The sequence below is a fragment of the Chrysochloris asiatica genome, unplaced genomic scaffold, assembly GCF_000296735.1.
Source record: "Chrysochloris asiatica unplaced genomic scaffold, ChrAsi1.0 scaffold00115, whole genome shotgun sequence".
Classification (NCBI taxonomy): Eukaryota; Metazoa; Chordata; class Mammalia; order Afrosoricida; family Chrysochloridae; genus Chrysochloris; species Chrysochloris asiatica.
The window spans coordinates 6103998-6115819 of record NW_006408633.1 but is presented as its reverse complement, the minus strand read 5'-3'; the positions used below and the strand labels follow the sequence as shown (position 1 = coordinate 6115819).

The 11822-nt window shown below is 36.7% G+C and overlaps 1 protein-coding gene across 1 annotated transcript in view; it reads right to left on the bottom strand.

Moving 5' to 3' along the window:
- CLOCK (clock circadian regulator) overlaps positions 1 to 11822 on the bottom strand; it is a 93026-nt gene that overhangs the window by 69867 nt on the left and 11337 nt on the right. Inside the window, exon 4 of the mRNA XM_006868052.1 lies at positions 6251 to 6342. Within this exon, the coding sequence (XP_006868114.1) occupies positions 6251 to 6342 (92 nt within the window). The remainder of the gene's footprint in view (positions 1 to 6250; positions 6343 to 11822) is intronic.

Sequence of the window (11822 nt, the reverse complement as noted above, 5' to 3'; positions counted from 1 at the left end):
TCTTGATTGCATGTTTGATCGATTTCAGATTGAAGAAGTTGGTAGAATTCTTCTATTTCATCCTCACTGGCTTTAGTGGTTGGTGCATAAATTTGGCTAACAGTGGTGGAGACAACAACAGCAACTACTAATGAAAGGCTTTTTTATCGTATTTTTTAATATGAGTAACTGAAGTGTATTTTGAAGACTGAGGGAAAGGAGACTCAGTGGAGAAGTTGTTGAAGATATAGAACATATAGAAAGCATACTACAAAAAGGTATATCTTAACAAGACAGCTACCATACTAAATTTTAGTTTCTTGTTTAATTATCTCTCCAAGGATAGTAACCTCCATAAGGGACTTTGTTAAGTGACACTGAGTCAGTTCTGACTAATAGCTACTCTGTATAGGGTTTCCAGGGAGCAGCTGGTGAATCTGAACCACCCACCTTGTGGTTAAAAGTCCAGTGTTAGTCCTTCAGCACCACACCAGGACTACCCATGAGGAACTAAGCCAATCTGATTCATCACTTTATCCACAGCACCTAGCATGTGTGTAGTACACACAGTACATTACGGAAAAATGCACTCCCCACCTCTTATGGATCAGGAGAAAGACTGTATCTGAGAAAGAACTTACCTGGGGTAGATGGCTACCTTCTAGGACAGTTTAGAAAAACCCATTCTGGGCTAATGCGAGGGGAGGAGTAGAGATCTTGCATTTTTAGCAAACTCAAAATTATTCTTAAAAGTCTCTAAGACAATAATGCTAGTATTATTATTTGGCAAGGAGTAAGATCAATATCGGAGTCATGGTTTGGTGTTGTGGGTTAATGCACTGTACTGTAAAGTTGGCTTCAACCACAAGGTCGGCAGTTCAAGCTCACAAGCCATTCCTTGGAAACCCTATACCAGGTCACTATGGGTCAGAATCGACTTGACAGCATGTAACAACAAGATCAAAATCATGTTGTGAAGAGGGGCTGTGCTTTACTCATGTGAAGTTAGACTGTCATCTTTAGAAGCAAATTAATATTACTTACTATGAGGATCTACATTTGCTCTTAGGATTATTTGTCCACTTACTTCTGTGCACAGAACAAACAGAAATCAAAACGCATGACTTCACCCCACTACCAGGACTAGAGCATAACCTTTGCTCTTTCAGAGAGGGCAAAGATTATAAAACAGACAAAAAATGTGTCCCAAGAAAGTAGGTGGGGGTACACTGAATGGGCTGTGAGAAAGGCCTTGAGGAGAAAGACTAGAGAGATGTGAAAGACAGAGCAAATCAGAAAAGTGCATCCTCATGTGGCGCTGTAGGATCAGCTCTGGACTGCGAACCACAGGTCAGCAGTTCAAACCTACCAAATACTCCTGGGAAACCCTACACAGAGTCGCTGTGTCGGAATTGACTCTACAGCACTTAAAAACATGCAAGACTGAAGACTGTGAAATGTATTTCTTCTCTACACTTTAGATAAAACTGCTGGTCTTCCTACTTGACATTTACTTAACCTATTATAAAAAAATGAGGCTTTCTGTTCCCATAAAGAGTCACACAATCTTGGAAACCCTGTATAGTGTTGCTGTAAGTCAGAATTGACTTGAAGACTGTATGTTTGAGTTTTGACCTATAATACAAGGACTCCAATGTTTGCTTAGCATTTGGTTTGAGGAAAACTGAAATGGAGTTTCTAGGGAAAGGAATAATAACTCCTTGTAGCTGACAGGGCATCCTAAATCACTGGAGAGAGCTTCCAGCAGCCAAGTGAAAAAATACTACAGATTGCCTGAAGATTTCTTTAGAGACATATGACTTCACACACAGATCTGGCCAGGCCACACTGCCCTGATTTCTGTGTTGACTCTCAATCTTGCAAGTGTAGCACGAAATAGCCCTCAGGTAACACAGATACAAAAGGGAGAGGGAGGAGGTAGCAATGGAGTAGTGGAGAGAGTTAAAGCATAAATTATAGATGAACTTTAAAATCTTAGCCCCAGTTCTTCCAATAAATAACTATCTGACTTTGTACAACTTGCAACTTCTCTGATTTTATCTATAAAATGAAGAGGTTGAGCTGAATGATCTAGTCTCTTCTACTAGAAGCTCTAACATTCCAATAGGTAGCCTGTAACTGCAATTGTGCTAAAAATCATATTGCATTCCCTATATGTAACATGATTAAAAATGACCACCCAAGAATCACACTAGTTAATATTCTAGCCAAATGAACCTCAATCAAACAAAATATTCTACTTAAATTATATATTTAATTATTCCATATGCAATTAACAGGTTTTAGAAAGACTTTAATTAGGTATGTAAACACAGATTTGAACAAATTTTGGGGCCCAGACTGCAATACACACACACACAAACATAGATCTATCTTCCATTTTGGCATATTAACTTTAAAATTTATATTTACTTAGTAGTTGTAAATATTTACTAAAAGTAAAACTGCTTGACATATTAAAAATGAATAGATGCAACATTTTTCAGGAATGTGATCTTAAACACTGGGACAAGAATCTTTAGAAAATAAACTGACATTTTAAAAATGTAATGTTAAAAAGATTTCTCTGTTGTGTTATAAATAAATGTTATGATCTCTGGAATATGTTTTTTCTTTGATACAAATGTACATATTTGTTATATACATCTTGGCTATAATATAAATGGAGGCTGAAGACATTATGCTGAGTGAATAAGTCAGTTGCAAAAGGACAAATATTGCATGCCTCACATATGAAAAGACAAAAAAAGGCAATGTACAGAGACCAAAGATTATCAGTGGTTACTAAGGAAAACAAAAGGGAGTGTTGATGATGGAAAACCATACTGACTAAGGGTAGGGTTGCAGAACTGATTACCGTAACTGCTATTAGTAAGTTGTACACCTATAAAAAGCTGAATGAGCCAAACTTGTTTCACAGATTTATTTACAACAACAACAAAAGAGTAGCCTGCCGAGATTAATTACGTACAACTGAAAAACCTCATGGAATTTGGTTCCTTGGTTTGGAGGGCTAGGATTATGGCTTAACAGTCCTAACAAGCTTGTTTAGTGCTTCCACTCTACTTCCTAGTTCATGGAGTAGTGCGTAGTGAGTGTCTGGGGTCTTAAAAGCTGGCAAGCGGCTAGGTCATCCAATCTGCTTGGAGCAACAGAGAAAAAAGGAGAGTCGAGAATAGGAGAAGGATAGTGAATGTGTAGTTAATTGCCTCCAGAAACAATGGCCTCCTTTGCTATGAGACTAGAAGAACTTGGATGGTACCCACCTACCGTTACTGAACATTTTGATCAAAGATTCTGTAGAAGAATTCTGATCAAAAGAAGGAAATGTAGAACAGAAGGCACATGGAATACAGACTTTCTGGAGCCATGGGGGCTAGAATAACCCCAGGACCTACTGCCATGAGATAATCTTTTAAGATGTAAACTAAAAATATTCTCTGAAGTCTTCTTAAAAGAAAGTAATAAATTTAGTTCGACTAGTTTTAAAAAAAAAAAAAAAGCATATCTTGAGCATTTTGCTTTTTTAAAGAATTATCTATGTGGGATCAAAGAGGTAACAGTAACTCCAAAATGTAGACAGGAATCTTAGAGTGTAGTGAGTTTATGTTAATGATGGAGGAACAACTCAGAAGAGGCGGAGAATGGTTGCACAATTCAAAAACTGTAATCAAATTTAGAGATTAAAAAAATATATATAATCAGTGTCACTGAACTGTACATGTAGAAAAAGCTGAAGCTGTGTATCTTTTGCTGTGCACACTCCAGGGCTTCAAACCAGCTCATTCCAGCTCAACCCCCTGCTAAGAATTTGCATTTCCACCACATATATACTAAATCAGAATCTACATTTAACAAGATCACCAGATGACTCTTATGAACCAGTTTATATCCCTGGCATATTCTCAACAACAAAATTATCAGTCTATTGCAAAGAAAAATTTCAAGATAATACTCTTCTTATTAAGCTTATAGGTGAATAATTTTCCTTGTGTAGGTTGTCAGCAAATGAGAGTAGATACTATATCAATTTTTGAATTTGTAAGAATTTTCTTATTAAATAATATGCACTGAGAATATAATCATAAAATAAAAATTAAAGCATAATTAGCTGAGCTATTTCCTTTCTAAGGGGCAGTGAGTTTACGTTCATTGTAAATATTAACATGACTTCACTCTTTCTTGAATATATTTATATAATTTGGATGCAAAACTACTTCTTAGGAAAAAAAATAACAAATTTGGCAATGATTATTTGATTTGTAAAACAAGTTTACACAAATTGAAAGCATTAATTGCTGGTTCCTTACAGTTCTGTACCATGGCTACCTTTCACTAAAAAGGAAAGTTTCATCAGCTCACTGGCTGACAGCATGAGCTCAGAGGCCAATCTGCCTACAACAAATCCCAACTAAGTTATTTCCTGTATGCAGCTGAGTTACTTTAGGCAAATTTCACCATCCCCTTGTATCTCAATTTGCTCAGTCCTGGTGTGGCGCTGTACAATAAGCACTGGACTGCTAACCATTAGGCTAGCAGTTCAGACCCAGCAGCCATTCCTTGGAAAACCTATACTGGGTCACCATGAGTATGAATCAACTCCATGGCACTTAACAACAACAGTTCATAAGACTATTGCAAGGATTCAATCAGTTAATATACGGAAAATTCTCAGATTTTAACCATAGGATTAAAGTTTTAGAATATATTCATATTCCAACAAATTTTTGAACAGTAACATTCCTGTTTCACACACAAGGAATTAATACAGCAATTAACCATTTCTTTTACAGTAAGATCAGAGTCCTTAGTGTGGTACTGTTGGTTAATGTGTTGGACAGCAAAGTCGGTTTGAACTGCAAAGTCAGTGGTTCAGGTTCACCAGTCACTCCTCAGAAACACTATACAGGGTCGCTATGGGTTGGAACCAACTCAATGACACTTAACAACATAATCAGAAAATTAGTTCATTATTTGCAAAATATTTTACCTGAATTCTGATTTAATCAATAAACAAAGATAACTGAGATGTGGCAATTACATATACATAAACAAACACAGATAAATGCTTAAGGTCCTATAAAACAGACCCAAACACAGGTTCAGAGGTTAGTAAACTGCTTAACCCTTACAGCTCTACCTCAGTTGCTTTCTGCATTCTTCATATGACTATTCTCTGTATTAATTTTTCTTTCTTCTATTTTCATTATTATCATTTTCCTCTATTATCTATATTATCTCAGAAGTATTATATCTCTGCTTTCAATTTATTATTAGTTTTCATGAAAACTGATACTAAACTCTGGAATATTCTTTGTGCATAAATGATGTTGATGTTGATAAGTGCTGTGGAGTTCATTTCAACTCTTCGTAACCCTTTATAGGGTTAATGAGGAGTGGCTTCTGGGTTTGAATCAATGACCCTGTGGTTAGCAATCCAGTGCTTATCCTACAGTGTTACATCAGGAGTTTGTGCACAGACATTGTTGTTAAGTTAGTTCTGATTCATAGTGATCCTGTATAGAGTTTCCAAGGAACAACTGGTGGATTTAAACTGCTGACCTTGCAGACAGCAGTCCAGTGCTTATCCTACAATTTAACACCAGGACTCCATACATACATGTGGGTAACTATGTAGTATTTTATACAGGAAAGAGTAAAAACTAGAAAATATAAAATTGGTTATAATGTTCTGCAATAGTAAGCAAAAAAAAAAAACAAAAAAAAAACACCACTGACTTGTTTTTAAAACAACTGTGTCAGAGAAGTCTATTTCCTTAGTTCCTTTAAAAATTAATACTTGAATTAAAGAGTTGCTTTTAAGGTACATTTCACTTCTTTGTATTTTCAAAATACGTCCCTGATTATTATTTTGTGTGCTTTTTTAAGGTAAATTTTAAATTATTTTTTTAATGTCCTTAAGATAAATTTCATAATAATGCAATGAATAGCATATTTTATTCTTTGAATTCTGTGGTCATCTCAGGTTCAGAACTTGGCAGTTACTGGTTTTTGACTTTATTAACCCTCTCAAAAACTCAGTACTGAAAATGTGAAAATTTAGCATTGCTTTATCATATAATATTCTTTGGTTTTAAATAATATTGTATTACATTAGATTTACAATGAAATTTTACACTGAAATAGGCTTTTCAATAGTAAAATATCGCTAAAATTTTATTAAAGTAAGTCACCCTTGTATAAATTTTTGAGGAAAAGAAAATTATTCAAAAATGAAATCTGGACATACCTCTAACATTAATTGTGTAAACTCTTCATTACTAAGGAATGTAGGTTTCCAGTCCTGTCGTATTTCACTAGCATCTGACTGTGCAGTGATTTCTGTGAACAAAGATTGGACACATTAGTGGCATTTTCCAACCGCCAGCGGGATATACCAAAGTTCTACAAGTTGCCTCCTCTCTTTCCACTCTATTAAAGATGAGAACATTTCTAATTCTAAGGATCAGGAGGACCATGTTTTGGTATGATGATATATTTGAACTGATGTGGCAGATGAGCTCTTTGGATTTAGTCTCTTGAGAACACCAGTCTCTTTGGTTTTTCTCTGGGAGCACTGATAACCTGTACTGCCAAAATAAGCCTAAATTGCTCCAGCTTCCACAAACAACAACCAAACAATAAAAGTCATCTATTACCTACCATGAATGAAGAACAAGACAGATTAGATCAAGTTTGAGCAGAGCATTATGACATAATTATTTATCTTCTTGCTTCCTATCTTGCCATTCAACTGGTAATAACTAAGGAGTAGGGAGAAGGACGCCAACCTGGCACAAAGAAGTCAAGGAGGTCAGCCAGCTTGCTTTTCACCAGACCTACTGCCAGGCTACAAGATTCTTCCCAGTCTTACTTATCTTAATTCATTAAAGGGACAAACACTTTATCATAACACTCCCAAAGTGATTTTGCTTAGTGTGCTCCTTGCATATGTTTTTAATGGTAGTGAGCTAGTCAAAATTTGGAGCTCATAGTTCTGCAGCACACATTTTATCATAATTATTACTACTTTATTTTGCAACATTCTTCTAATAGATTTGGTTATAAGAAAATTATTAATAATTGATGACACCTGAACTATCTATAGGTAACAAATGTTCTCCTTTTGGAAAATTCAAACATTTTAAAACAAGGCAGAATAAAAATAGTAAGAGGTCTATGTCATATATTGGACTTCTGGTGTGGTGCTATAGGATTGTCTTTGAACTGCAAACCACAAGGTAGGCAGTGCAAACCCAGCAGCTGCTTGTTGGAAACCCTATACAGGCTTGCTGAGTTGGAATGAACTCGACCACACTTTACAACATGTCATTGATTATACTCTACAAAATATATTTTGCAGTGAAAGTATGAGATTTTTATTTTTGTTTCCAGTATATACAAATATAGCATCTTAAACTGGCACCCAAAATTTGGCATATTAAAAATGTCTTTAACTAGAATGTGCACAGTAACTATGACTCTGTGGCACATAGCTCTGCTCCTCAGCATGGTTATCATTTCTATACATTTTAAAAAGACGATGTAAATCCACAAGTCCCATTGAGTTTAGTTAACCACAGGCCTATGCTGAAATAATGAACAAAGAAGAATTTCTTTTTAAAGTAAATTTGATCTACTTAGTATCAAAATTAATCTTTTATTGTCAGGGAGGAATGCATGCATTTAATTTTCTTTCATTCGACAATCATTAATTTAACTCCTACAATATGAAAAGGTACTGATTTCAAGGAGAGTGCAGCTTTAAGATGCACTGAGGTTAGTGAGGGTGCGGTTTTACTTATAGAGGTAAAATATAATGGCAGTGGTGCCAATCAAAATGATGAGAAGGAATTTTGGCACATTTACAGGAAAATCAATCAAATCTAGTAACAGCTTAGATATGGGTACTAAAGAAGACAAAAAGTATTCAAACCTCTCTTAGTTTGTAGGCTGGGTAACACAAAGATCAATGATGTAAATGGAAAAAGGAAAGCAGGAAGAAAAGAGGTAACTTAACAAAATAAAAATGAATTCCTTTTTAGATGGACTGAATTTAAAGATGTGAAACAAAGATCCAGAGTTATTTGGAAATATGTGTAAGATTGAAAAATTTATATTGGAAGAATAAAGATCTAGTAGTTAAATACCAGAGAGACAACAGCGTAAACTGTGGAATGAGAGAACAAAGGAAGAGCGTAGGGACAGCAAGAATGTAAAGGATCAGACCTTAGAAAACATCATATTTAGAGGGCAGAAACTTAAAAGGAGGAAAGAAGTTAGTAGCAGTTAGGAAGCGGGGAGGTGGATGAAAAAAGAGGGTATAACAGAAGCAAAGGGTAAAGGAAGCCAATGGTGTAGAGGGTTACATTTCTAGTAAGCTACAGAAGAGAATGAATAAGAAGAGTAGTCATTAATAATTTAATGAAAGTAATCAACACAGTTTCAGAGCAGTGGAGCACATACCAGACAGGTAAGGCATTATCAGCGGAGCTGCAGAAGTAAAGAGAGTAGCACTGTTACAAATTCTCTGAATAAGCTTCACAGTCTCATTTGTAATTGAAGGAAATAAATGCCCTTTTACAAGTTTTGGGTTTTTTTTAAGTTTTCATTGTGAATTATGTGCTAGTTTACATGGGAGAACATCAGACTTAAACCTTATGAACAGCAGAGAAACACCTGTCACATAACAGTGCCGGAAAATGAGCTCCTCAGATTTCGAGGTACTCAAAATGTGACTGGGGAAGAGCTGGCTCTTCAAAGTAGAGTTGACCATGATGACACGAATGGAGTAAAGCCCATGGGAGTAAAGCCCACGGGACCTTCATTTGCTGATGGGGCACAACTCAAAATGAAGAGAAACAGCTGTAAACATCCATTAAAAATCAGAACATGGGATGTACGAACTATGCATCTGGGAAAATTGGAAGTTGTCAAAAATGAAATAGAACGCATATACATCAATACCTTAGGCATTAGTGAGCTGAAATGGACTGATACTGGCCATTTTGAATCTGACAACCTCATGGTTTACTATGCCGTGAATGACAAATTGAAGAGGAATGGTATTGCATTCATTGTCAAAAAGAACATATCCAGATCAATTATGAGGTACAACGCTGTCTGTGATAAGATAATATCCATGTGCCTACAGGGGAGCCCAGCTAATACCACTATTTTTCAAATTTATGCACCAACCACTAAAGCCTGTGAGGATGAAATAGAAGAATTCTATCAACTTCTTCAATTTGAATTGATCAAACATGCAATCAAGATGTACTGATCATTACTGGTAATTGGTATGCAAAGGTTGGGGGCAAAGAGGAAGGAAATATGGCCTTGGTGATAGAAATGATCCTGGAGAACACATGATAGAATTCTGCAAAACCAATGATTTGTAAATTTCAAATACCTTCTTTAGACAGCATAAGAGACGATTATACACATGGACCTTACCACATGGAACACATAGAAATCAAATTGACTACATATGGGGAAAGAGATGATGGAAAAGCTCTATATCATCAGTCAAAACCAGGTCAGGGGCAGACTGTGGAACAGACCATCAATGACTCATATGCAAATTCAAACTGACAATGAGGAAAATGAAAACCAGTCCACAAGAGCCAAAATATGACCTTGAATATTGTTGTTGTTGTTGTTATGTGCTGTGGAGTCGGTTCTGACTCATAGTGGCTCTGCACAGGGTTTCCGAGTCTGTAAATCTTTAAGGGAGCAGAAAGCCTCATCTTTCTCCTGCAGAACAGCTGGTAGTTTGGAACTGCTGACATTGCGGTTCGCAGCCCGATTCATAACCACTAAGCTACCAGAGTTCCTTGACTTAGAATATATCCCACCTGAATTGGAGGAATACTCATTAACAACCTGCAATATGCAGATAATACAACCTTGCTTGCTGAAAGTGAAGAGGACTTAAAACATTTACTGATGAAACTCAAAGAACACAGCCTTCGGTATGGATTACATCTCAATGTAAAGAAAACAAAAGTCCTTATCACTGGACCAATAAACAACATGCATTTCAATGGAGAAAAGATTAATGTTGTCAAGGACTTCATTCTTCTTGGATCAACTATCAACACTCGTGGAAGCAGCAGTCAAGAAATCATACGACATACTGCATTAGGCAAATCTGCTGCACAAAACTTGTGTCTGTCAAGTGTTGAAGAGCAAAGATATCAGCTTGAGGTCTAAGGTGCACCTAAACCCAAGTCTTGGTATTTTCAATAAACTCATAATGCATGCGGAAGCTGGAGAGTGAATAAGGAAGAATGTAGAAGACTTGATGCTTTTGAGTTATGGTGTTGGCGGAGAATACTAAAACTGCCATGGGCTGCCAAAAGAACCAATAGATCCGTTTTAGAAGAAGTGCAGCCAGAGAGCTCCTTGGAGGTCAAGATGGCCAAACTTGGTCTCTCATACTTCGGACATATTGTCAGGAGGGACCAGTCACTGGAGAAGGATATCATGTTTGTTAAGATCAGAGAAAAAGAGGAAGACCCTAACGAGATGGATTGGCCAAGTGGCAGCATTGATGAACTCAAGCGTGGCAACAGTAGTGAAGTTGGCCCAGGATCAGGCTGTGTTTCGTTCTGCTGTGCATAAGGTCACTATGAGTCGGTACCGACTCGATGGCACCTAACAACAACAATGCCTAACTTTGTCTCTCATACTTTGGCATATTGTCAGGAGGGACCAGTCACTGGAGAAGGATATCATGTTTGGTAAGGTGGAGGGTCAGAGAAAAAGAAGATGATCCCCAACCATATAAATTAGCCAAGTGGCAGAATTAATGCACTCAAGTGTGGCAAGAGTAGTGACACTGGCCCTGGATCGTTCTGCTGTGCATAAGGTTGCTAAGGGCTGGTGTCGACTCGATGGCACCTAATAACGGCAATAATGGCTAGTGATCATGAACATTTCTTCATGTTTGTTGGCTGCCCGTATCTCCTCCTTGGTGAACTATCTGTTCATGTCCTGTGCCCATGTTTTCACTGGCTTATTTGTCTTTTTCTTGTAGACGTGTTGTAGTTTCCTATATATTTAGAAATAAGTCCCTTCGCTGAAGCATCATTGCAAAAGATTTTTTCCCATCTTGTGAGCTCCATTTTTACTTTTAGCGAAGTCTTTTGATGCACATAAGTTTTTAATTTGTAATATGTCCCAATCATCTATTTTGTCTACTTTTGTTGATGAAATTTTCAAAATGTTTGGTAGTCTATGTATGCCCTGTATTAGAGGCCTTGCATTTGTCCCTACTTTTTCACTGATGGCCTTTATAATTCTGGGATTCACATTTACGTCTTTAATCCATACCGAGTTGGTTTTCGTATAAGGCAAGAGGTAAAGGTCTTGTTTCACTCTTCTTCATATAGCTTTATAGTTCTTCCGGAACCATCTGGACTATCTCCTCCCCAAAATCAGTTGGCTTTATGTGGATGGGTTAATTTCTGGATTCTCGATTCTGTTCCATTGATGAATGTTATCTTTCATTGTACCAGTACAAAGTTGTTTTGACCACTGTACCCATGTAGTAAATTTTGAAATCAGGGAGTGAGAGACTTCCAACCTATCCTTCATATTAAGCAGTGGTTTGCTTATCCTGGGTCTCTTTCCTTTCCATGTAAAGTCTGTAATTGTTTTATGCATCTCTGAAAAATATCGTTGGAATCTGGATTGGGATTACATTATGTGTGTAAATTACTATGGGAAGTATTGACATTATCACGATGTTAAGTCTTCTTACCCAGGAACGTGGTATATTGTTCCACTTTTGTAAGTTTCTTTTGGCTTCTTATAGT